The following is a 26,291-nucleotide window of genomic DNA, read 5'->3' on the forward strand; positions in this document are numbered from 1 at the left end:
GTTCCATTGTTTTTATTTCTCCGTATGCTGCTTTGTAAAAAGCAACAAATAAATAACTGGAATAATCTTAACTGATGAAAATAACAAAATTATTGTTGTAATTAGGTTCTTACCCTTTACACATCCAACCCACTACAGTCACCTGTCCATTTTGCTCATTATGCCCTGTTTATATCCAGCTTTTGCCTTTCCCCTGTCAAAACATTTAGGGTAGCCTTACTCTAAACATCTATTGGGGGTTTCCCCTAAAGTTTGTGTTCCAAGAATATCAATAACAAAGAAGCATAATGCATTTTTTTGCCTCTTCCTTAACATGTGTTTGATATTCTACTTTATATTCTTCTTGATTTTTACCAGTTGCATTCTGGGAATTGTTACGGACGACTTCACCATTAGCGTCCTGGATATAGAAACACGAAAAATCGTGAGGAAGTTTTCAGGGCACCAAGGCCAGATAAATGACCTAGTAAGTTTGTATCTGTTTACTATCAATTGTGTAGAGGTTACGTACCGCCAGAGTTCATCTAAGATTTTGTAGACTGTAATTCCCATCATCCCCAGCCAACATAGCGAATGGTTAGGGAAAATGGAAGTTGCAGCCCACAGTATCAACAGGGTACCATGCTGCCTATCTTTGAGGTTTGTGCCGAAACAAATGCATATTCTTGTATGTGGGTCAGTTGATTTGGGGTCACCTAATCCTTTAGCAAGAGTAAAGCTAAGGGCATGTGGACCTGAATGGAAGACCACTGGGAGTCCCATGGAGGACACTGAGCTTTCTAAAAGAAGAACAGGAATATGAATTATAATAAATGATGTGAATGGATACAGTTGCTATGTGCTAACTTAGTGTGTGAAACACTGGATATAGTCAAAGCTGAAGACTACTTAGGAATAAACATTTTCCTAAGTAGTCTTCAGCTTTGAATATATCCAGTGTTTCAGCAACTCAACTTTGAAATGCGTTTTTGTTGCTAGTGTAGCTAGAGCATCATCCCAATTCTTTTTTAAAAATATTCATTATAATTTATAAAATATAAAATACAATGATTGCAAGGATATATCAAGTAAATACCTGTTCCTGTAATACCACATATATGTGTGTGAGTTTGTGTGTGTGTGTGTTTGTGTATCGTGCAGCTACAAATACCAATATTATAAACTCAAAAATTATAACATATTAATATACTGCATAGATAAATGGTTGTAATTAATACAGTGGACGCTTGGGTTGTGAACATGATCCATGCGGGAGGCACGTTCGCATCCTGCAGCGCCATGTCTGCGCATGCGCGGGTTGCAATTTGGCGCTTCTGTGCATGTGCGCCCGCCGAAACCCAGAAGTAACCCATTCCGGTACTTCCGGGTTTTGACGCAACCTGAAGCGTCTGTAACCCGAGGTATGACTGTATCATATTGTATCTAGTCTTCATGAATTCAATTAAGGGCTTCCATTTATATTCAAGTTTTCTCTCTTATTTACCATATTTCAGCCATATTAATTCTTTATGCCAACCTCGCTTTTTGCCAGGCTTTCTTTCACTGTTGCTGGTGGCTTTATTATTCCATTTTTGCAACACAACAAACATACAGTGGTACCTCAGGTTACATGCAGTTCAGGTTACAGACACTTCAGGTTACAGACTCCGCTAACCCAGAAGTAGTACCTCGGGATAAGAACTTTGCTTCAGGATAAGAACAGAAATCATGCAGCGGTAGCAGGAGGCCCCATTAGCTAAAGTAGTGCTTCAGGTTAAGAACAGTTTCAGGTTAAGAACGGACCTCCGGAACGAATTGAGTTATTAACCCGAGGTACCACTGTACTAGCAACAAGTGATAAATTCCATATTAGCTCCTTACGCTTGACCCATTCATCCAAATATCCTAGTAACATTGTCAGGGGAATCTGTGCAGCTGTTACTCAAAAGACAAATCATAATTTTTTGTAGGCTTTCAGTTCTGATGGCCGCTGGCTAATAACGGCATCTATGGACTGCACCATTAGAACTTGGGATCTGCCATCTGGGTGGTAAGTAAATTTAGAGATTGCAGAGAAACTGCTACTTTGATATGTTACATGTGTGTACTGACGAAAGAGCACAATCAGTTTTAAAACACGCCTATCTATCTTATTCTTACTATGTATTAAATTTGTATAGCGGCCTTCATCCAAAGATCACTGGGTGGTTCACAACATAAAAATAGAAAATGAGAACACAAAATACATAATAAGCAAGAACAGAAACGAACTGGTCTACTTGCAAATATCTTCATTTATTTGTGTTTTATTGCCTTTATGCCTGAGGATTGAATCTGCCCTGCCAAAGGTACACAAGAATGATATCTTGTCATACTCAGTTTCCAGTCTCAGCTGGCAATATATTGAGGCACTTCTTTGCTTCATAGGTAGATGAGGGCTTGAGTTTCTTAAATTTTTATTTTTAATAGAAAATGGTGCTTGCAATGGCTGATGCAGTTTGCAAGAGAAGTCATGTGAGCGGGGGACTCCCCACCCAAATAACCCAGTGCTTCATCTGCTGTGGGGAAGTGGCACCTAGATGTAATACAGTGCCCCCTTTCCGAAGAAAAATTCTATCATGATGCTAATCACGTGTAGGCTCTGAGTGCAGGGAGGAGAAGGGGCATCCGGCCCACTCGACCAAACAGAATATTACGTCTTATGTTATATGGTAAAGGTTCTAACTAAAGTTAGAATGGGCAGCCCCTACATTTCAGCAGAACTTGACTTTAATCATGCTAACTAATACTTGTTTCATTTTTTAAATCCCTTTCTTTAATTGAAAGTGATTTTTTAATGGCTTAGATGACCTTTGTAGTCTTTGACTAGTTTTTGTAGTTCTTCCGTATACAACCTGTAATGCGTCTCCATCCTTTTTACTGGAACAGGACAGACTTCAGCCTAATGAAGCATTTGTGTTAAAATGGTTTCTCTTGTCTACTTGGCAATCCCAGTTTAGGTGCCCCAAGATTGTGTAATTTCTCATGTCTCATATTCTTTTAATTTTCTCTGTTGGATGTATTAAATCCCATTTCCGTATCTAATTTTCCTGTGTTGTTGCCTTTTTGACGTCTTGCCTATAAGCATAACCTAGACTTGTCAGATTTCTTTGAAGTAATTAGCCATCTGAGACATTACGTTTTACAACAGGCTGCCTTGTTTGAACTTGTGCTTCTTCTCATTCACCTTAGAATGCACTGACATTTAAATGTTGCAACATTGCCCCACCAAAAAAGTCTCAGAGTTTCTTGTTATCATAACATTTTCCAGATAGCAGTATGGATGTCAAATGGAAATGACAAAATGGTTCTCATATGTCAGAGGAGTTGTCCATATGCAAATTAGTACATAATGTACTTCTTTTTCCATTTCCTTATGCATACATTGAAACTATACAGTCTGATGATGCAACTCTTGATTTAGTTTGGTAGCACTTCAATTTTAATAGGAATGTACCGCAATACTAAACCAATTACGTTAACTAGCATGACATAATTGGACTAACATTTAAGGTTTCTTATGCCTGCACAGTACATTGCCTTGAGATATATGTAAAAGGCATTTCATAAATTAAAAAAATAATAATATCCAGAGCACACAACCACACACACATTGCAGTTGTTTTAATTTACCTGTACTTGGACTACCAATGTAGCTTTCATTCAGATTTATTGTGTGTGTCTCCCTGCTGAAGAGTCCAGTCTGAGTTGGTTCTCCCTTCACCCTTGTATTTGATGCTCTGTGGCTAACTAGGGCAGGAATGAAAAAGGATAGATGTTTTAAAGTTCAAACGGAACTTTAGCCGATTTGCAGGAATAATAGGACTGATGAGCAGTTGCAGATTTGATTCTTGACCGTAATTGCACACTTCTTGAGTGTGATTGGGGGTAGATTGGGCGTGCGTTCCCACAAAGTGGACACACTTTAAACTGTTTTACAGTGGTACCTCGGGTTACATACACTTCAGGTTACAGACTCCGCTAACCCAGAAATATTACCTCGGGTTAAGAACTTTGCTTCAGGATAAGAACAGAAAGGATAAGCGGCAGCAGGAGGCCCCATTAGCTAAAGTGGTGCTTCAGGTTGAGAACAGTTTCAGGTTAAGAACGGATCTCCGGAACGAATTAAGTACTTAACCCAAGGTACCACTGTACTATGATTTGCTTTCATTTGGTCTTAAAACAGTCGGTTCTTTGTTTTCTTCCTTTGAGGCATCTGGCATAGCGACAAAGGTTAAAGGGGTAGCTTTGGTTCCAGATTGTCTGGAATACAGTTGTAGCTGCCAGTCATGCAGTCCTGTGTTCATCCTACTCATAATGGGCAATGCACATCTGATAAAGTTGAGTTATGAGGCTCCACTAGACCCAGTGTATCCAATGTTCCATGGGCAGAACTCTGCTTCTGCAATATTCTCCTCCTCTGTGTCCCCAAAACATGCTCCAGAGGGTCCCCCAACCGTACAGAGCTGCAGGGAAGAGGAGATAAAAGTCTCCTGCGTTGAATACCACCCAGTATTTTCCCCCCACCAAATATTTTTGTCATCACATTACATGGCCAGTTTAGTCTATTGGGAACATAAGGGAACGAATTGTGATTCGTCACAATCCCTACAGATTGATTTCTGTATGCTAAAAATCAAACATTACAAACTATCCCCACAATGAGTAAAAAGATTGACAAACTATGGGGATGCTTGTAGCTAAACTAAAGCATTGTATAAAAGCAAAAGAAAAGGGAAACACCAGATAACTTTTTTTTTGAAGTTATAAGTCATTTTTACAGTGTTTTTCAGGGTTTTGAGTTTAATCATTATATTTTATTTTTGTTTTGTTAACTGTGATGTAGGACAGTCAACCCAGTCGTACTTAGAAAAGACCATATGTGTTTATCCTTGTATGTTTTTTGTAGATGTCCATGTTTCTTAAATCTAATCCTCTGAACGCTCTGCTCCAACTGTCTGGAGAACTGAAGGGAATAATGTTCTGGCACTTTCTATCATCCAGAGCACTAAGGGCTGCTGGATCAGTTGCCTCACCTCTGTCCAAGCGAGATCACCAGCATCAGATCAAACCTGGCCCAGCTAGACTTAAATGCCCCTTTATTCTGACATTTTCAAATTGATTTCCCATCTCTCCATTCCCCCCCCCCCACTCTTGCTCCCTAATATGGCTTCTCCCCACCCCCACCCCGGTTTGTAATCCTGAACACAAGAACTTGCCCTGTCTCCTTTTTTAAAACGTTGAAGTGAACGTCTTTGGGAAGACTATACATTTGTCTGAAAAGCAGAATAAGAAGACTAATAATATAATGACTGGTAGTGGTTTCATGCATTTAATAACTGGTAACTGAACTGTATATCATCTGTTATGTGATGAATTGTTTTTCTTTTTGCAGCCTTGTCGACTGTTTCCTACTAGATTCAGCAGCAGTAAGCATTACTATGTCTCCTACGGGAGACTTCTTAGCTTCTTCCCATGTAGATGATCTTGGAATTTACCTGTGGTAAGTCTTCCAGTGGTCTTCTGAGCATTTTCGTTTTTAGAGCAGAACTATAAGACATAAGACTGCCCATTTCTATTGCTGCATTGTTCCATGGCACTTTAGTAAAAGGTGCAAGTTCTGCCCTTTGGAAAATTCCTCTGTAACTGCCCCCCGCCTCCCAATTAGTTAAGTGTACTGGGACTGTTTTCCTAATATAATGAAATTCTAGACACGTTTGCTTGGAAGCGAGTTCTGTTTATGTCAGTTGAACTTGCTTTACACCAAGTAAGATTTTCCCTCCTCCACTTTTTAACTGTAATCTTTATCCTATGTCAAAAACGACTTCTGAAATTGTATTTATCTTCAGAACCAGCTTGCCTTATGACATGGTGGGGCTCTGCTGTCCAGAAAGTAAGCTCAAAACGTTATTAGGGGCATCGGGGTAGTTGTTGTTCTTTGGATCAATATTCTTAGGACTGCGAACAATTTAGTTCCTAAAAAAAACAACAAAAAAACTTTAAACTACATTAAATCGAAAACAGTAATCATACCAAATAGCTAAATACATAATAAATACAGTATACATAAATTAATATTTTACAACATAGAAAAAGCTGTTATTATTAATCAACATTTGCATTATATTCTACATAAATATCAGTATGACGATTGCATTTAACTTCAAAATGTTCTCTTTTTGGACTGCCATCTCTCACTCTTAACAACTCAGTCCTATAGCTTACATTAATCGCTCATCGTTATAGCAGATAGATCCACAAAGAACATGGCGTGCTTTCTTTCTCCTCTGCCCCCACCCCCAAGCCAAAATAACAATGTCTTCCATCTTGGATTTTACAGGTCTAACCGTTCGCTGTATTCGCTTGTCTCTTTGCGTCCGCTTCCACCCGATTATGAGCCTTCTGTAGTAACGCTTCCTGGAACATGTCCAGCTCAAGGTACTAGAGAAGGGAGTTGCTGAGGGTTTTTTTGGCCGTTAGTATACTTTTTCTGAATCTCTTGTTTGTGTAATCGCAAAGTAACGGCTTGCATACTGCTCCTAGGCCAGTGCAAAGTTGAATTTGTGAAAGATTCTACGCTCCCTTGTGTTCTGACATATTGTTCAACTTGAAAATCCTATGGCTTCCTAGATGCTTCTAGACTACAACTCCCACCAGTCTTGACCAGCGGCCAGGACTGCAGAGGCTGATGGGAGTTGGCATCCGGCAACATCTGGAGAACCACTGGTTCCTCACCCCTGCCCTAGAGTGTGTAACCAGTTGTCCTTACTAATGACCATATATTTGAAGCCATGGGTTGGATCTAATGACATGCTATGTTTAACATTCTGTTTGCAAGCATGTCAGTATATTAAGCCCTCCCCATATGTTCTGTTCGGGGGGGGGGGGTCCAACCTGCATAGAGCCAATTTCACAGAATGCATGACGCGATTTGTTTGGTGACCTCTTTATCTAGAGAGCTTTCACTCCAGATAGTGAGTAGCATCATGATAAATAATATTTTTTAAAAAAAAAAATTATACCCTCTCCATCTGGCTGGGTTGCCCCAGCCACTCTGGGCGGTTTCCAGCACACATAAAAACATGATAAAGCATATCAAAAATTAACAGCAACAATCTGATCCAATATTTTAAAAAATCACAATAACTTGTGAAGTATTATCTGCTTCATTATGCCTTATCTTTCTCCATCAACTAGGATGGGGCAGATAATAATTCGAAACATAAAACAAGTTGAAAATAGCCAAGTAAAATGTGCTATAAAATTGATTGGTCCACATCTTCTCAGCCTCGACTGTCAAAAGGCCAGCCGGAATATAATATAACCATCAGCTGGCACTTCACAGAATATAGGACAGGCCTACAACCTGAAAATCAACATAGAGAAACAATAGTATATATATTTTATGTTAGGCTATATAGGCAACCCTCTAGGGAAAGGGACTTGTCTTGGAACTTGGCAGAGATGCAGTCAAGTTGGTGCTCTCATTTACTCTTGTCGATTAGCAAAGGCATCATCTGAACCGGGAAGGTTCCAGCTGTTAGATTAAAACCATGCATGGGATTGTGTTAGGAATATGGTTGCTGGCATCAACACTGATGTACTGTATGTTTGGTGTCCATTCTATGACAGGCAGTCCTGTTGAATCATACCAAAGGCTTATCTGGTTGAGCACTCGGATTCCCAAAGCGGCCAGCCAGATGCTTTTGGGAAGCTCATAAGCAGAACATAGAATCAGAGAACCATAGAGTTGGATGGGATCCTGAGGATCATCTAGTCCAACCCCCGCAATGCAGGAATACATAGCTGTCCCACCCAGGGATCGAACTTGCAACCTTGCATTGTTAGCACCACACTCTAACCAACTGAGCTAGCCAGCTGTACCAGCTCACAGCCACGAAGGCCAGCCTCCTCTGAGAGTGCATTGCAGTAATCTAGTATTAAGCAGTTATGTGTGTAAGCTTTCAGATCAGATAAAAGAAAACGACGACACAGTCCTCAGCTGCTGATGTTAGCAGAGGGTATTTTTGAACCCGTCACAGGCTGCTTTTCCAGGCCCAGCTGCAGATCCAAGAGCATGCTAAGAGTGCAAACTTAAGGGGCTTCCCTTCCACTAGTCAGAGGATCTGTCAACTCAGAACTTCAGTCTTGCAGCGATCCAGGCCCTGCTTTTAAGTATATTTCTAACATATGGACAAAGTGAGCCACATTTAGATATTTATTTGGTACAAAACACTACAGAAACTACATTCTGCAAGAGGCGTTCCCATGCAATAGGCGAGACACTGGTGAGACACTGATGTCTAGAGTCCATGCAGATGTCTGGCAGTGCTTCCAGTTGCTGATGGTGCAGTCAGCATTCCGATAACTTGGATGATTTCTCCTGAATCATCTGACTTTGTGTAATGGTGAGAAAATGACACAAACAAAATATGTAGCGAAACTGGAAGCAATCCAGTTTCCTATCTATCCTGCAGATTCAAGTGTAGGCACTACTTTTGATTCATTCCCTGAAGCAGATTGGCAGCTGCATGTTCTGTGAGTAATACCTTTCAAAAGAGGCATGAAAATGACGTCTTCGTTGCTGCCTATTCTGTGTTGTTCAGAGCACTGGGGGAGCTCCCACAGCTAAGATTTAGCAGCTAAATCAGATGAGATACCCTTTACCAGCCCCCACACATGCATTCTAGTTCTTGTACAATTGAATAACTGTACCTCTTAAAGAGAGGTGGTCAACCTTTTCTGACAAGAAGACCAGATCCTTCTCTCCTTGACCTCTGAAAGGCCAACTTTGACAGATTGGGGGTAGGAGGAAAGCTAGTTAGACAACCAGATACATAGTGCAGGTATGAAACCCTTAGCCAAGGGGACACCATCCATTGTGAGGAATTTCAAGCATGGCTTTCCATTCATGCTACAGGAACGTGCCTCCTTGGTCATCGTCTCTGGCTGTGTTCATCTTGTTATGTTCAATTGCATCTGAATTGTTTCTGTTGTATTTTCTTCACAGATTTAACATTATCATATCATCCCAGTCGAAATATATTAAAAAATAAAAAAATTGTCCAGTAGCACCTTAGAGACCAACTAAGTTTGTTCTTGGTATAAGCTTTTGTGTGCATGCACACTTCTTCAGATACACTGCAATTTTGTGCATGCACACGAAAGCTTATACCAAGAACAAACTTAGTTGGTCTCTAAGGTGCTACTGGACAATTTTTTTCTATATTTCGACTGCATCAGACTAACACGGCTGCCTACCAGAATCTAATATCATCCCAATGTGCTTGTGTAATTAACCAGCTGTGTTTATCTGAATGTCATTCAGGATCTACTGTCATTCGAACATTTCCCAACGTTGCTAAACTTTCCCCCCCGTCTGTTACCATTTTTAAAGATGTAGATGTCACAGAAGAAGAAGAAATAAGTGATGACATGATAGAATACGATTCTCCAGAACAGCTGGGAGAAGCATTAGTGACCCTTTCTATGTTGCCAAAATCTAGATGGAAGAACCTCCTCAATCTTGATATTATAAAGGTAGTATGTTCAAGCTATTTTTAAAAGGTTTCTGACCAGGACCTGTTGCTCTCATTTTACATCTTACGTGGTTGTGTTATGTTGAATGCAACAAAGACTTGACAAAATGTCTTCATAGTTTGGGATAACATCTAGGTTGTTTTTAGGGTATACAAATATCAGAAGTATTTTACACATAGTCAACCTAGATTTAACACACCAGCTGAGATTCTAACGCTTTCCCAGATGGAAAGTTAATACATTTGGTGTTCTTAGGGTTACAGTGTGAATATGGAAGTTGTCTGATGATATAAAATCTCCCATCCACAGCAAAAGAACAAACCCAAAGAGCCACCAAAAGTGCCAAAATCTGCACCGTTCTTCATCCCCACAATTCCTGGCCTCATACCACAATATGCTTCCATTGAACATGAAAATGGTGGACAACAGGTAAAGAGAAAGCTGATGATACAAAACATCTGCATGTAGTACTTCTCTCTCTCTCTCTCTCTCTCTCTCTCTCTCTCTCTCTCTGGATTTATGACTGTCTCTTGGAAGTAATTTCTTATGTAATGGGTGCTAAATCACTGGTGAATTGCAGTAACTGATCTTGGTCCTACTGTATTTTATAGCATTTCGCCCCCTTCGATTCTCTATTCCCACTTACAACATCTTTGATAAAAGCACAAATTTTGGCACCTCAACTGCACAATTACTGGGTATTAAAAACAAAAAAAAAAAATTTCTTTCCAGTAGCACCTTAAAGACCAACTAAGTTAGTTCTTGGTATGAGCTTTCGTGTGCATGCACACTTCTTCAGATACACTGAAACAGAAGTTGCCAGATCCTTCTATATAGTGAGAAGGTGGGGAGGGGTATTACTCAGAAGGGTGGTGGGAATGGGTGATTGGCAGATAGCTGTGATGAGCCTGTTGACGACTCTTACCGACTGCAATAGGTCTTACAGGAAAAAGCAAGGGGTGAGAAGGTGAAAAATGGCTTTGTCATGTATAATGAGATAAGAATCCAATGTCTTTGTTCAGACCAGGTCTCTCCATGGTTTTAAGTTTGGTAATGAGTTGCAATTCAGCAGCTTCTCTTTCCAGTCTATTTCTGAAATTCCTTTGTAGTAATACAGCTACTTTGAGATCTTGTATAGAATGTCCTGGGAGATTGAAGTGTTCTCCTACTGGTTTCTCTGTCTTGTGATTCTTGATGTCCGATTTATGTACGTTTATTCTTTGGCGTAAGGTATTAAAGTGATGTATGTAGATAATTATCCTCAATCTAATACTTGAAACTGGTACTTAAATATTGGGCAGCTTCATCATATATAGAAAGAACTTGCTGTTCTGTCATATCTAAGACCGCTTTCTCACTGAGGTTTAATCCTAGATACATTGTTAAATATTACATAGATGAACCTCTAGTCCTCATCTATCTTTAGCTTTCTGAAGAGTCCTTGTAGAAATCCTTGTTTTGATTTCTCCAGATGCCCTTTCTTCCATTGTTTTTATGTGATGCATGTTTTCCCATGTGCATGCATGTACACATGCATGTCTTCAAAGGAGAAGTGCCTGTGTAGGGATAGTCATCTTCCTGGGTGAGATTCCTCCTAATTATGCCATTCTTCAATATGGCATTGTAATTTAAAGAGTACAGAACTAAATTAATTCAACATTCAAAATCCCACCTTTTAATTCTCGTAAGGATGTTACATTTAAAATTTCATCTACATATATTTGTAAAAGTTGTCTTTCATGCAATTCAATTGACAACCTTTTTTTATATTTCAGTCAAAAGTAGTAAACCTTGGAGTGCTGGCACAAAAATCTGAGTTCTACCTGAAGCTTGAAGAAGCTCTGATAAACAGTGACTGTAAGTTATACTATGAAATGAATAAATTTGCATCCTGACAAGGTGGAGGGAGAAGGTGTACTTTATTTCCTTTTTCTCCATATATTGTAGTGGTAGTGAATTGGGCTTCTTAAGGCTGGAATAACGTGTCTTCAAAATAGATATTGGGAGAAAGGATACCTTATCTTGGCTTGTTGGGGGATGCAATTTCAGTATGGTACAGTGTGTGTAGAACAATTTAGCTTCTTTAAAAGAGCATTCCCCTAAGGGGACATCAGCTTTACAAATTCTCCCAATATGTTGAACTCGGTATTACACATTACGAAAAGGTTAAATATCTTGGGTCCTCTTAATCCCCATTACTCCCATTAAGTTGTGATGGTGCTGCTACTATGCTTTTGATCCTTATTAAATCATCGGTTCCTGGGATGCCTTGGGAAAGAGTTGACCTGTTAATTGTGGTAACAGTCGAGCTAGTTACAGAAGTCTTTCAAAGCAATACACACCTAGCATACCCCAGAGCCAATTTCACAATAATTTGACTTTTTGGAACATTCAGTCCTTTAGGAAATTCCTTTAGGGCATATCAGAATTCCATTGTATAGATCTGACATTGTTTATGTCAGAACTTCTGCCCTGACGAAAGGTTAGCTGAAGGCCTTTTATAAAAAATGCAGGCAAGCAATAGCAGGGAACTGGAATGTGTAAAGTGCTCTGGTTTTAAAGGGCTAATCAAGAAAGCCAGATAGGAAGGAAAACCTAGGTTACTATGACATGGCAGAGAATAAATTCATAAAACTTTTTTATTTAGGGCAGTTTGCAAACCAAGATTCTTTGGTCAGTGATAATTTGGAACTACTCCACTACTACTGTTCTGACCAGTGTTTGAAATCAGCTTGGTCCCAGGCTCATTTTGCACTTGGCTTTTGACCACTTGCGACCAAGAGAAAATGCCTGGGCTGTCTCCACCATCTTGAGATCATTGGATCTGGACTGTTTTCACACACTGATACCCCATCCTGTAGAATTGTATCAGATATATTTTTTTATCTGCACAATCGGAATGGATTTCTGGAACCCAGTTGCTTTTTCTCTGTGCAGCCTGAGCAGGAGCAGTCACCATTAAGAAAAAGAGGTTGGAGTAGGCCAATATATATATGTGGGCTGTCCCTGGATCAAGTGACTTTCCTTCTTTAAGTTCTCAAAGCTCTTAACCTAGCTCAAGGTTGTCATCTGAACCAGCCAGATGTTTAACTGGCTAGTTTCCATTGTTTTTCCATATCGCTGTAGCAACAGCCAATCAATGCCAGCCCTTGCCGCAGCCACCAATAACACGCCAAATAGCCCCTGACAATCTCCGACTCACGGCAGCAACCAATCCCATGTCACCGCTACGCAATATCTGTGTATAAGACGAACCCCGATTTTTAACGCAATTTTTCAGGAAACAATCCTAGTCTTATACACGGAAAAGTACGATAAGTAGAGGGGCTCGTATGCACAGCTAGAGCCTCCCGCTACCAAAGAGGCAAGGTTTCATAGAATCATAGAGTTGGAAGAGACCACAAGGGCCATCGAGTCCAACCCCCTGCCAAGCAGGAAACACCATCAGAGCACTCCTGACATATGGTTGTCAAGCCTCTGCTTAAAGACCTCCAAATGGCATGACTTTGGGAAATAGGGATCTTCTTTTTCCCACACAAAAAAGGGTCAAATAAAATTCCACCAGCTTGTGCTGTTCTCTTAATTGCATAAAATGAACAATTTGGATTATGACCAAATTGTTGAATGATGCAGGGTATAGGATAACTATTTAAAACACAGAGATATATATGGGCGGGGGGGGGAGATATAGATAGATATATAGATTATAGAGAGAGAGATAGACACACACACACACATACATATATATATACCCACACACACCCCATTTCTGTAACACTTTCTAGAACTTGTAGCCATACTCTTCCTGTTTTGACAGATAAATCTCCACTCCGTATTCTGAAGGACATGGGGCCATCTAACACAGAGGCGGAACTGAGAGGCTTGTCCCCCGATGGCGGTGGCTCTGTTAGGGTGATGCAAAGCTTCCTAAGAATGATTGAGGCCATGCTGACTACAAAATGTGACTTTGAACTGGCTCAGGCATACCTTGCGTTGTTTCTGAAGGTAAGTGTATCATTTGATACAATTGCTAGCAGTGGCGTAGCGTGGGGGGTGCAGGGGGGCCGGTCGCACCGGGCGCAACATCTGGGGGTTAGGGTTAGGGGGCGCAAATCCACAGGTTAGGGGGCGCAAATTACTTGCCTTGCCCCGGGTGCTGACAACCCACGCTACGCCACTGATTGCTAGTGACATTCTGTGCAGCACAGTTTGCTTACTGTAGAAGCCCCCAATTTGAATGCGCTGGGGGGGCGGGGAGACACACTTGGCACTGAATAAAGAATGACTGACAGCATCCGTTCCTTTTTGCAATAGCATTTCCCCCTACTGAAACTTTCATTATTGCTGTGTGATAGCACTGCTTGGCCTTACAGTGCTCATCTGAGGGGAGTTACTAAAATATTACTTACTTTGATCACAGGTAGGTAGCCGTGTTGGTCTGCCGTAGTCGAAACAAACAAACAAACAAACAAAATTCCTTCCAGTAGCACCTTAGAGACCAACTAAGAGCTTTCGTGTGCATGGTATGGGCTTTCGTCTGAAGAAGTGTGCATGCACACGAAAGCTCATACCAAGAACTAACTTAGTTGGTCTCTAAGGTGCTACTTAGGGACGCGGGTAGCGCTGTGGGTTAAACCACAGAGCCTAGGACTTGCCGATCAGAAGGTTGGCGGTTCGAATCCCCGCGACGGGGTGAGCTCCCGTTGCTCGGTCCCTGCTCCTGCCAACCTAGCAGTTCGAAAGCACGTCAAAGTGCAAGTAGATAAATAGGTACTGCTCCGGCGGGAGCATTTCCGTGCGCTGGTCTGGTTCACCAGAAGCGGCTTAGTCATGCTGGCCACATGACCCAGAAGCTGTACGCCAGCTCCCTTGGCCAATAAAGCAAGATGAGCGCCGCAATCCCAGAGTCGGTCATGACTGGATCTAATGGTCAGGGGTACCTTTACCTTTAAGGTGCTACTGGAAGGAATTTTTTTAAAAAACTTTGATCAGTTTGTGAAACATTGGCATCGTGTTATGGTGGATATTTCCCAACTTTTATTAACTAATAAAAAAGTGATGTGGTGGTTTAACACACTAATCAAGAAATTTAAGAAATGAGTTCCATCAAATTTGATTCATGTATTTATGTAATTCATTTTATGCTTCCATTTCAGTTGCACTTAAAAATCCTTTCATCAGAACCAGATCTGCTGGCAGAACTATCCAGACTGTCACCCCAGCTTGAAGAAATTTGGGTGCATTTACAGACTCTTTTCAACCAAAGCCTTTGCATTTTAAATTACATGAAGACTGCTTTGTTGTAACATTCCTTTTGTTCTATAAGAATGCCCAGTTTAATGTACAAATCAAGTTTAATAATGGATATTTTCTCTCTTAAGTTTCAAAAAGGTAATTGTACAGCTTGACTTGATAACTTTATTTTGTACAAATTCAAACACGAATCTGTGCTACCTTCACAGATAAAGTGTGCTTTTATTATTGTGTAAATGACTGCTGAAACAGTAAAGTTCCCTGTCAAAAATTAAGAATATTCAATATGGTAAAACACTCAATATGCAGTTATAAATCTAAATAAATTTTAAGAGGTGATGTCTGATGAATTATTTGGGAACATTGATGCTGGGCAGGTGTGGTCCTAGTCACTACCTAGCGGTAGACCATGTAAGAGTAGGATAATAAAAATGGTAAAGATGCAATATTCTGTGTGCTGAAAAACACTTTTTGTATATTGAAAAGATGTCTGCAATAGCTGCAAAATTTAAATTTCTTTAACGACTAACAAATATAATGTTGTGCATCACCTTAAACCAATTTGGATGTTTTCATGAATTCTAGACATCACAGAATGCAGCATAAACTTGCCATATAAGCTATATTATGCAAGTTTCAATTAAATGTTACATAACTGCAAGAAGTTAGGTTACTGGGAACTAGGCAGCGGACCTTCTCAGTAGTGGCACCCACCCTGTGGAACACCCTCCCAACAGATGTCTGGGAGCTAAATAACTATGCAACTTTTAAAAGACATCTGAAGGCAGCCCTGTATAGGGAAGTTTTGAATGTTCAATGTTTTGTTTTGCTTTTATATTTGTTGGAAGCCACCCAGAGTGGCTGAGGCAACCCATTCTGATGGGCAGGGTACGAATAATAAAATTATTATTCTTATTATTCTTGTGTGTTTACTAATTCAGTCCATTATTCATAAACTAAAAAGGCCATTAGAATTTCAACCATGGAAGGTACTTTGCCTTTTTAAACTTTTCACTGGATATTGATTTAGTAATACAAAAACACTGTTTGGAAACAATATTGAAAACCCAGCTCTAGAATTACACAGAATTCTATTTACAGTGGAAAAACAACTTTTGCTGCATTTAAAATTTAATGGCAAGGCAGACAGGATTTTGTGCAAGATGTGGGGGGTCCTTAAAAGTGTGGAGCCCAGGGCATTTTCCCTAAATTTAAGTCAAAGCACTGATTATAATCCAGACACCATGGGAAGAGCCTTCTCAGGCAGAGCCAATACTAACCAGATTAGAGTAGCCACAAACTTTGATCAAATGTCTTTAGATCTTTTTGCACCTAACAAATTGGATTGTCGTGCTTGTGAATAGAACCTGGAAATAAATGGGTCTTGTTAGTCAAGGCTTAATTTCAAGGGCTGTTTTCTAAACTGGACCAAGTTTGGATCTAAGCCAATGGTTACAAATTGTAGTAAGCTGATAAGACGAATGTTGAATAAAGAAGAAGAAAAACTTGTGCATAATTATTTGAATAAACTTTAATCATATTTAGGCACTTGTTCTAGGAAGTACTTGGTGAGGGCCATTATTTTAATACTTTACCTTCAGAATAGTAACTTGGAAATAGGCCTTTGTGAAACTTGTAACTAGAAATTGTTGCATTTTGTGCCATTTTGTTACAGTTGAAGGGGCAAGACTTTCTTAGATTATCCTTTTAGCTACAATTTTGGTTCAGTGTCCTGTGTTCAACTATATGTCAGTGATAAACATCAGGAGCACAGCAGCTTCAATGCTCAACGCGTGTTGCTGGTCCTACTCAGCATTTTATGAAGAAATATGTGGAATCTTGTCCGAGGGATGCATGGCTCAGGAAAATGATATTTTGGTTTTTTAAATTTATATTCTTTATAAAAAGTACAAAATTGCAAGTGCACAGAGTAAGAGAAGACACAAAGAAGAAGAAACAAGAAATAGTAGCCAGGTAGAAACCAAAATAGAACAAACGAAAGGATAATGTATACATTACAAAAAGGGGGGAAATTGCTATTGCAGTTAACCAGATCTGAACCTAATATGGTATTTATAAAAACCATAATATGGTATTTCCCTTCAGGGAAATAATATTTTGGTTGTTGTTTTTTTTCACTTGGTTGCCAGTTCATAATACTGTGTCTAGGCAGGGATGCAAAAACATTTGTAAATCCTGAAAGTCAGCCTGATCATCTCAAGGCATAGGTTGGCATGCCCAGAGTGACTTTTGAACATAAAAATAACATGTCTGGCATCAGTATATGTTTTTTGGGGGTGGAGATGGATAGCCCTGCATCACTTAGTTAGCCATGGTTTGGCTTAGTGTTTCACTCTAGCCCAACCTTGTGGTTCAGCTCTCTCCAGACTAATTGTGAGCTGTAGCCAACGTTTGTCCTGTGGTTTATGACTCACAATTTGGGAAAACTAAACCGTGAACCCAGATTTAGTCCACACACTAAGCCATACTTTGATTTAGTGCAGCACATCAGTAGCACAATTGAGAAAGGAGCAAAGTGGCCAGAATGGTCTCTCTTGGAGCCTGCATGCTTAGCGATGGTTTGGTATTGCATGATGGGTGAAGCAGTTGGTGTGAGAATCTGAAAATTCCACCAACCATGTAGAAAATGAAATAATTTGTGATTTGGTTTTACCTAGCAATTGATTTGGGCATTTTAAATGGCTGCTTTCTCTGGGCTTCACTTTCTTTCTGCTCTTTAGCCATAATGTGTAATGGAGGGTTCTAAAATATGATTGGCATCATCTTTGGCCCTCTTTTGATGCCAGTTAAAAACATTTTTATTGTTATGGGGAGTAATGTTGCTGGAGATACTTTTGTCATTGGCTGCTGTATTATTTTATGTCTCTTAATGGTAAATTATTTTCTTTAGCTATACCTTTTTAAATGGTTACCCACTCTGGGATCACAAAAGATGAAAGGTGGAATATAAATCTAAACATAACGTTGCCCTGAATCCCAGAATGCACCTCCATCGAACAAAAGGAATCATTGAAGTGTTGTCAATTAAAGACTAGAGAAAGCAGAAAAGCCTGCTCATCGAGGGAAAAGCAAAGTATTAGCATACTTCATATGTCAACCCCCTGAGCAGTTTCTTTCCAAACTGAATGATTTGAGTCTCTTCCACTGCGGCTACTAAGAATTTCTAACCCTTGTGTACTGTTAGCTCTCCTTTGTCTTTTTCCTTGGCTCTGGAAAGGTGCCCGCTATTCTGCAATAAAAGTACAAATTGAGCGGTACAGAAGTGCAGAGTTGAGAATAAGAGCTTTAAGAGCTCTTCCCTCGGGACATCAAAAAATACTTTTATGAGTAGTCTTTAGGGAAAGGCCACACACTAAATGGAAATGGAAATTAAATTTCCATTATATCCTAAAAGTGAAGGCTGACTATAGTGCTCTCATCACTGAGTGAAAATGAGTATCATGGTGACAAGATCTTTATCTGGGCTTCAAAGGAATCTCTTTGCGAATGCCATTATGGAACTGAATAGGCAATTATGAGGGGAAGGGAATGTTCCAAACAGTGCTTTTTAAAATGGGTACTAATTTGTGAATAAAGTGATAACCCATCTCGCCAAATATGACAGCAAGTAGTATCTTTGTTAAAATAGCGGGGTCATGTGCTGAATTTGAAGTTGGTTGCATTTGGTATCCAAGTAGCTCTCCTTGAAAGCGGTTGCTAGGACCAGGTGCGTTCCACAGTAATGTGGTTGGACCATGAAAGCACAGAAGGCGTGTCTGGCATAGAATTCAGGACTCTTGGAATCAGTCCTTTAACAAAACAAAACAAAAACTTGAAAGGTGTGGTCAGGACCTGATGAATCAGAAGGAAGGAGGGCTGAACAGGCTGTCCATTCATTGCTCAAGAGAGTGTAGCCAGTGGGCAAATGCAAAAAGGGCACAATTCGTTTAAATGAGTTGAGATATACGTTCTTAAGGCATGTGGTACACACATAGACCCAATCTTCCATTTTGACTTGATTCCGTAAATTGACTTTGTTCCCATTCCCAGTTGATTGAGCAAGGTAGGGGTTGATTAACAGCCTTCACTGCATAGGCGTAACCAGGATTTTTTTTGGGGGGGCAGAACCAACGTGATTGGTCAGTTAGTTAAGTACAGACGGAGGGCACAAGGAGAAGGGGACGACAGAGGACAAGGTGGTTGGACAGTGTTCTCGAAGCTACTAGCATGAGTTTGACCAAACTGCAGGAGGCAGTGGAAGACAGGAGTGCCTGGCGTGCTCTGGTCCATGGGGTCACAAAGAGTCGGACTCGACTAAACGACTAAACAACAACACCTCAGAAGTTGAACAGAATCCGTTCCGGAAGCCCATTCGACTTCTGAAAAGTTCAGAAACCAAGGCACAGCTTCCAATTGCGCAGGCGCGCTGGAAACAATAGCGGAAGCCGCGTCGGACATTCAGCTTCCAAAAAAAGTTCGGAAACCGGAACACTCGCTTCCAGTTTCCAATTGTTTGGGAGCCAAAACGTTCGACTTCCAAGGCGTTTGGGAGCCGAGGTACGACTACTGCTATTGTTTTACTTGACTGCATCTTTTATGGATTTAGTTCTTCCTGCTGACACAATGTGAGAGTGCCAGTCAAGATGTCAAAATGAAAACAAACATTAAAGGGACATAGAATGAAATAGGCTTTTAACATATTTTCATTAAACACCGTGGTCTGCATTTGTATGATGTGCTAAAACCATAGTTTAGTGCTACAGGAATGGACCTGGTGTTGGCTATTTGCAGTATAGTAGCGCTGCAGAGAGCTTGCTGGGGAGACCATACATTAAAAAGGGACTAAAAAATAACTTAAACAGGGTTTTAATAACAAAAACAAAAACTCCTTATACACTAAATACATCAACAACAAACCAGACCCAACCACCAACCCATCCCCCAGGGTAATGGGAGAGCTAGGTGCTGCTCCTTATATACTATACCCAATTGCTGACACAGCTTGATTAATACAACTCAGCAGCACCTGCTATGTTTCACAGCTGTAAGACTAGGTTTTGTTATTTGCCCTGGCCCTGGCCCTTAAAGACATACACAACTTGTGAAATAATAATGAACCTTCACATTTTAAAGTCACCATTCAACACCTGGATGAGCCTCTGGCTTGTACACTCCTTTTTCCAGCGTAGCTGGGCAGGAGGAAATCAGAAGGCCAGAATGATAATAATTTACCAAAAGGTTTAATTGCAGCATATAGAATATTACTGTGCAAATTAATATGGAGCTGTTATGTGAATAGCAGTATTTTTTTTCATTCCCACCATTTCTGACTTTGAAATATTTTTGGATATCACTTGTACATACATTGACAATACATTCCCCACTATTACATAGCTCTCCCCTCTTTAATAATCAGTATCAATGACTCAGTTTCAGGAGCCTGAAAATGACTTTTTAATGGAAAAGCCAGATCTGCCTGTACTTCAAATATTTGAACTATTCTTGCTTCTTCATATATGTATTTAATTTATTAGGTTTGACCTGAATGAATAAATCTTGTTCGGAAGACGGCCTAGGAAGCAAACAACCCAGCGGTTAGTAAATGCTGTTCTTGGATTCTCCCTTATTCTCTATTTACTCTCTGTCCAAGCCAAGATTTTAAAACCCAGCGTTTATTAATATGTGTCGTTCAGAAAGGCAGAACATGCAGGGCTTAGCCAAATGAGGACTCTGCCAAAGCTAGTTTTCAAGAAAAGAGATTATTCTTCTGATTTTAGTTTTAAATAAAGATGATTCTGACTTGGAAAGGCTGTTTTGCAATAAATTTAAAACAGAAATGTGCAGCTATTCATTTAAAAAGAAAAAAATCAAATGAAACAGGACAGATGGGGAAATTGGCTAGAAATCTTGAGTTGTTGAAGTTCGGGTCAGTTTTCCTTGGCGTTCCTTCAACTGGAATGAGGTGCTGATTCAGCAAAATAGTTCAGCTCGCCACTGCTCAACAACAACATAACCAACTCTTCCTTTGTTTCCATCAGCTGACTTCTCCCCACCCGATGCCTTTCCCCAACTTTTTTTGTCATACCCTTCTCCCCAAAGTCATATTTGCTAGATCATGGCCTGTGTTGTTGTCCTCAACCCTATCTGGTCGACTGAATTGCTGTTGCTCTACATATGCCATTGTAGTAGCATGCAAAACAGTGCTCACAGCTGTGTGTTTTGACCATGTGATACAAGCACTGAAACTAAGGATTCACTTCACTTCTTCTTCTTCTTCTTCTTCTTCTTCTTCTTCTTCTTCTTCTTCTTCTTCTTCTTCTTCTTCAAGTTAATTTTGTATGTGCACTAGAAAGGAAGATAAGAAGCAAACCATACACCACTGCCCCCAAGTGGGAGCCAGCATACAGCTTCCGGGTCATGTGGCCAGCATGACTAAGCTTCTGGCGAACCAGAGCAGCGCACGGAAATGCCATTTACCTTCCCGCCAGAAGGTATTTTTCACTCCATAAGGCGCACCAGACCATAAGGCACACCTAGTTTTTAGAGGGGGAAATCAAGGGGGGAAAAATCTTGTCCACTTCTCCCAGAGCTGCTGGGGCTGGAGCCGCTCGCTGTCTTGGCTTCTTTAGCCGCGCGCAGCCCCTCTGGCAGGTTATAGCTTCTTTAGCCCCGTGCAGCCTCTCCCAGCTGGAGAGGTTGTGCACGGCTAAAGAGGAAGCCATGCACAGATTTGGCTGCGTGCGGCTATTCCTGAAGCCTATGGAGCGCAGCGCGAGTTCCCGCTGCGCTCCGCAGGCTTCGGGTTCCTTTTGCTGAAGCTGGGAGAGCAAGACTCTCCTGGCTTCAGTGAAAGGAACCTGAAGCCTGTGGAGCACAGTGGGAACTCGCGCTGCGCTCTGAAGGCTTCAGGCAGCTATCCCTGAAGCCAGGAGAGCGAGAGGGGTTGGTGCGCACCAACCCCTCTCGCTCTCCAGGCTTGAGTGAAAGCAACGCGAAGCCAAGGAGCGCGGAGGGAGCACTCCCTCTGCGCTTCGGAGGCTTCGCATTGCTATCGCTGAAGCCAAGAAGCCTGCATTCGCTCCATAGGACACACACACATTTCCCCTTAATTTTTGGAGGGGGAAAAGTGCATCCTATAGAGCGAAAAATACCGTACTAGCACTTTGACATGCTTTCGAACTGCTAGGTTGGCAGGAGCAGGGACCGAGCAATGGGAGCTCACCCCGTCGTGGAGATTCGAACTGCCAACCTTCTGATCAGCAAGCCCTAGGCTATGTGGTTTAACTCACAGTGCCACCCATGTCCCTTTCCTCAAAACATACGAACAATTATATCATGCAACAAAATAACTAATTCTTCGGTGGGGTGCACATATGAGATTTGTATTTTATTGTTGTACACCACCCTGATATGTTATCATGTGACTGTATAGAAATGTTTTTATCAATTAACCCCCCCCCTTTATAAAAATAGATTCCTTTAAAACTGAAGAAAGACAGGAAATAAATGGAAGAAATAAATATTGGCTTGATGTAATATATATTTAAGTGGCTTTTAGCAATGGTTTTCGATGCATTACACAAATACAATTAAAGTCATTTACCAATATCATTAGAAGCCAACACTAAAAATCGCAGTATTTTTATCTGTTCTCTGCCATTATGCATAATAAGCCCAGGAAAAGATACTGCATATTTTATAAGCTCTGGTTTTGAAAAAGAAATAATTTGCATTTAAATTATTTAAAAGTAGTCTATTTTGAAAATAAATGGGTGGGTTTTGTTTCACTGATAAGCCAGAAAAAAAATTTCCCCCATCTTTTCAGTAGTGCAAGATCACAAGAATGATGAGGATTTTAAAAGGAAGAAAGTATGGATAATTGTATATTCTCCCCAAAGGGGGAATCAGGACTTTCAACAGGAAAATAATAGGGCAGGTGCAAGATGGAAGTGGTTTACCTCTTGATCCACAGTCAGTTGTTAAGCTATTGGTGCGAGAACCAAACATGACTTCTGCATAAATCAACGGAAGTGGTGATTATTCTTTGTATCCCAAGCTGCAAAAGAGTGAAAGCTGCAACTCTAAGCTGACCAAGCTGCAAGCTTCATTGTACACAGTGGGACTGACTTCTGGGTAAATGAGCCCAGGATTGTGTGGCCTGAAGCTCTTCTGCCCTGCGCCAGTCTTGTCCTTTCAAAAATCTCTATGAACAACTGCTGAACGACATGCATTGAGGATTCCCTGGTTGGATAAGCCAATACTCTTCCATCCTACATGAGGAGTTGCTTTAGATCACTGTACTGGCTCAGGTTCTGCAAGGACCGATGAGCTATGGGTATTTAGCCAAGGTAGTGCCATTCTGAGGTTTTCATACAGGACAAAACATTTCATTTTCCTTTCCAGGCACAAATGAATTGTTTTATTTGTTTAGGCCATTTCTACACCATATCTCTCAGCAGTGTACATAAAATTAGAACAGCAGCAAATATCACAAAAATAGACCATAAATCCATTAATACAAATTACTAATAAATGTATACATATAGGACTAAAAGGGAAAGAAAAGGAAAATTTGGTTCTATTAGCCCGTGTCTCTTGCACTAGCAGAATGGGAGTGTTGGTTGCAGCCCATTACTTGGAAGTTTGCCCCAATGAAACTCATGAGATATGGTTCCAAGTTATATATTTAAGTTTGCAATGCAAGGCAATGAATAGTAATAAAAAATGAGTATGGTCACAGGCAATGGGGGAGAAAATTCAGACAAATAGTTGCTGCGCATGAAGACACGGTAATAGTTTCTTTAGCTTTGCTGTGCTTGAAAATTCAACTGGAATGAGACATTTGCCTTTTGCGAATGAAGATTTTATGTCTGTATCAGCATGGGGAAAATAGCCTTCCTGCTAATGTGTTTGATACCTCTGCTTTATATAATTTCTAAAGAGCTGAAGTATCTATTAGCTACTGCATGCTTATATTCCAGCTTGACCTCAATGTGTCAAAACACAAACAATACCATTTCATGGTTTATAAAAGCAGTTTGTTATTTGTCCCTTACACACCAGGCTAGCTACAACTGATAGCACACTCCATTTGCCAGTGTTTAAGCCATTGGTGTGATGCTATTACCAGGAAATGTTTAATCTTTTTTAATCACTCTAATTCCTTTGTTGTGATTGTGATTATATAGGAAATAAACATTGGACCTTTGAGAAAGCTGGTCTCCTCACAGCTTTATTTCATACAGCCTTCAGTTCAGGGAACATAATACTGCAGAACAAGGCCATTCTGTTGCTGGCGGTGAATAGGTGATGCAGTTTAAAGATGGCAAATTTGGGGAAACTTTTGTCCAAAGTTCACTGCTCCTGGGTAATCATACAGAGAAGACGGGTGACAATGACTGCCACTGCTTGGGGTGAGTGGTAGGCTCTTGCATAGCCATTAAGCCCACAGTGTTGCCACCATAGGGAGTCGTTCAAGGACCAATGGCCTATGCATGAGACTCTTAAATCTCAGGGCTGTGGGTCTGAGCCCCACGTTGAGCAAAAGATTCCTGCATTGCAGGAGGTTGGAATAGATGACCCATGTGGTCCGCTTCCAACTCTACAATTCTATTATTTCAGGTAACAGAACCAACCATTTCCTAGAATGCCTTTTGTTTTGCCACTGCCTCCTTCATCCCATCAACTTCACATTTGTTTCATTTGGGGTTTGTTGTTGTTGTTAGTATCAGTTTGGTTAATGTAGACCTGTGCTTGGTTTAATGCACCAGTAGAAGCCGTGAGCAGAGTCAGAAGACAGTGAGCTATGGTCCCTTGCCCCAACTTTGCTTGTTCCTCATGGCAAAGCCATGGGCAACATGTAGACGCCAAGCTCTGATAGGTTATTGTGGCAGCGACACAGGACCGAGTGTGAGAAGAATGGAAAATAAAGGGTTGCGATTGGGTGCTTATTCACAATGTGAACAGGTGCCACCATCCATATACTCCTCCATTCTGCATGCCTTTGTCAGTTCTCCACTCTTAATAATACTCCACATGGGCTATTGGAGATTCACCTGCAATGCTCATTTCTTACTGATTGTGCTGATATTGCTCCACCAGTGGTAATTAAGTACTGGTGCCATTGCCTGCCAGTTCAGCAGCACGGGTTTCTTCTGGTGGTGTATCTTTGTGTTCTGCCATTACGGGAGAACTTACGAATCTTTTTATTCCTATCCACTGTGCGTAATGTGGATTAGTATCGCTGAACCATCCCCACTGTTTGTTGTTGTTATGTGGTTTTAAAGTGTGAACGCACAAGAGGGATTTGGAGTGGGTTAGAAATATTTTTTTAAAAAATGAAATGAAAATACAGTCCGAGGCAATTCCCTCTGCACCCTCCAGGACCACTTCTTACAGGTGTCCTGAAGATTCTCCAGAGCAGCTTTTCAGGTGGAACAGTTGGCTATGGGGTGGAGAAGCAATTGGTAAAGCTCTCCTGCTTCTCTTCAGCCTGCATATGGAAGTGTCTCACTCCAAACAAACTACAAGCTGTAACGTGGTTTGTGCTATGGTTAATTGCTCGTGGTTTGTCTGGGAATGCAAAAACACGAGTCCAGATTCAGGTGATATAGTAAGCCAAACTATGTCTCAGCTCAGTGCAGCAGGAAAAGTGGCCATAATCTATCCAGAAGCCCACATTTCCTCACACTTACTAAGCTTAGTTTTGGCTTAGCAAACCAGACTCAATATGCCACTTTTAAACCTGAAAGCATTTTTCTGCAGTTTTGGTTTGAAAGTTGGAGGAAGCATGGAGGAAACTCAGGTTCATGATCTGCGATTGCCCATTTATATATATGATGGATTTGTCAGCACTGTGGTCACCGTTGCCTTTAATCTCACAGCAGATTGTGGGCACCATTTAAATTCAGAACCCTCTCCCTATTTGATGTTGTACAAGGTGACGGCACCTCACACTGGGGGTGGCAGCTGACCTCTCCAACATAAATGTGTCTCAGCTTATCTGGAATTCTGGGGCTATAACGATAAATCTCCTCATCAATACAAAGGAATTCCTAAATACAGTGGTACCTCTGGTTAGGTACTTAATTTGTTCTGGAGGTCCGTTCTTAACCTGAAGCACCACTTTAGCTAATGGGGCCTCCCGCTGCCGTCGCGCCGCCGGAGCACAATTTCTGTTCTCACCCTGAAGCAAAGTTCTTAACCTGAGGTAATATTTCTGGGTTAGCGGAGTCTGTAACCTGAAGCGTATGTAACCTGAGGTACCACTGTACTAGTAACGGAATATTAATGTTGCCTTGCTGAAGCTATACAGCGGACTATAATGTTACGAGTGCTGGGGTTTTTTATTTATTTATAGAGCATGCAGTTTGCTAATGCATTGCAGTCATTGGCGACTGTTTGATATTTCTTTATGTCTGCTCTCACAAAATAACCACGTGTCACAAAATCAAGTAGCATGTCACCTAGCAACAGGAAGT

At 40.8% G+C, this 26,291-nt stretch overlaps 1 protein-coding gene across 1 annotated transcript in view; it reads left to right on the forward strand.

Annotated features, from left to right (window-relative positions):
* The window catches only part of WDR36 (WD repeat domain 36), a 33,245-nt gene extending 17,516 nt beyond the window's left edge, over window positions 1-15,729 (forward strand). The window contains exons 15-23 of the mRNA XM_083576698.1: window positions 358-466; window positions 1,950-2,029; window positions 5,414-5,521; window positions 6,359-6,456; window positions 9,416-9,558; window positions 9,868-9,987; window positions 11,334-11,415; window positions 13,376-13,563; window positions 14,715-15,729. Of these exons, the coding sequence (XP_083432824.1) occupies window positions 358-466; window positions 1,950-2,029; window positions 5,414-5,521; window positions 6,359-6,456; window positions 9,416-9,558; window positions 9,868-9,987; window positions 11,334-11,415; window positions 13,376-13,563; window positions 14,715-14,864 (1,078 nt within the window). The 3' untranslated portion in view covers window positions 14,865-15,729. The remainder of the gene's footprint in view (window positions 1-357; window positions 467-1,949; window positions 2,030-5,413; window positions 5,522-6,358; window positions 6,457-9,415; window positions 9,559-9,867; window positions 9,988-11,333; window positions 11,416-13,375; window positions 13,564-14,714) is intronic.
* Window positions 15,730-26,291: the final 10,562 nt, after the last annotated feature.

The sequence above is a fragment of the Podarcis filfolensis genome (assembly GCF_964270895.1).
Source record: "Podarcis filfolensis genome assembly, chromosome: 11".
NCBI classification, from domain to species: domain Eukaryota; kingdom Metazoa; phylum Chordata; class Lepidosauria; order Squamata; family Lacertidae; genus Podarcis; species Podarcis filfolensis.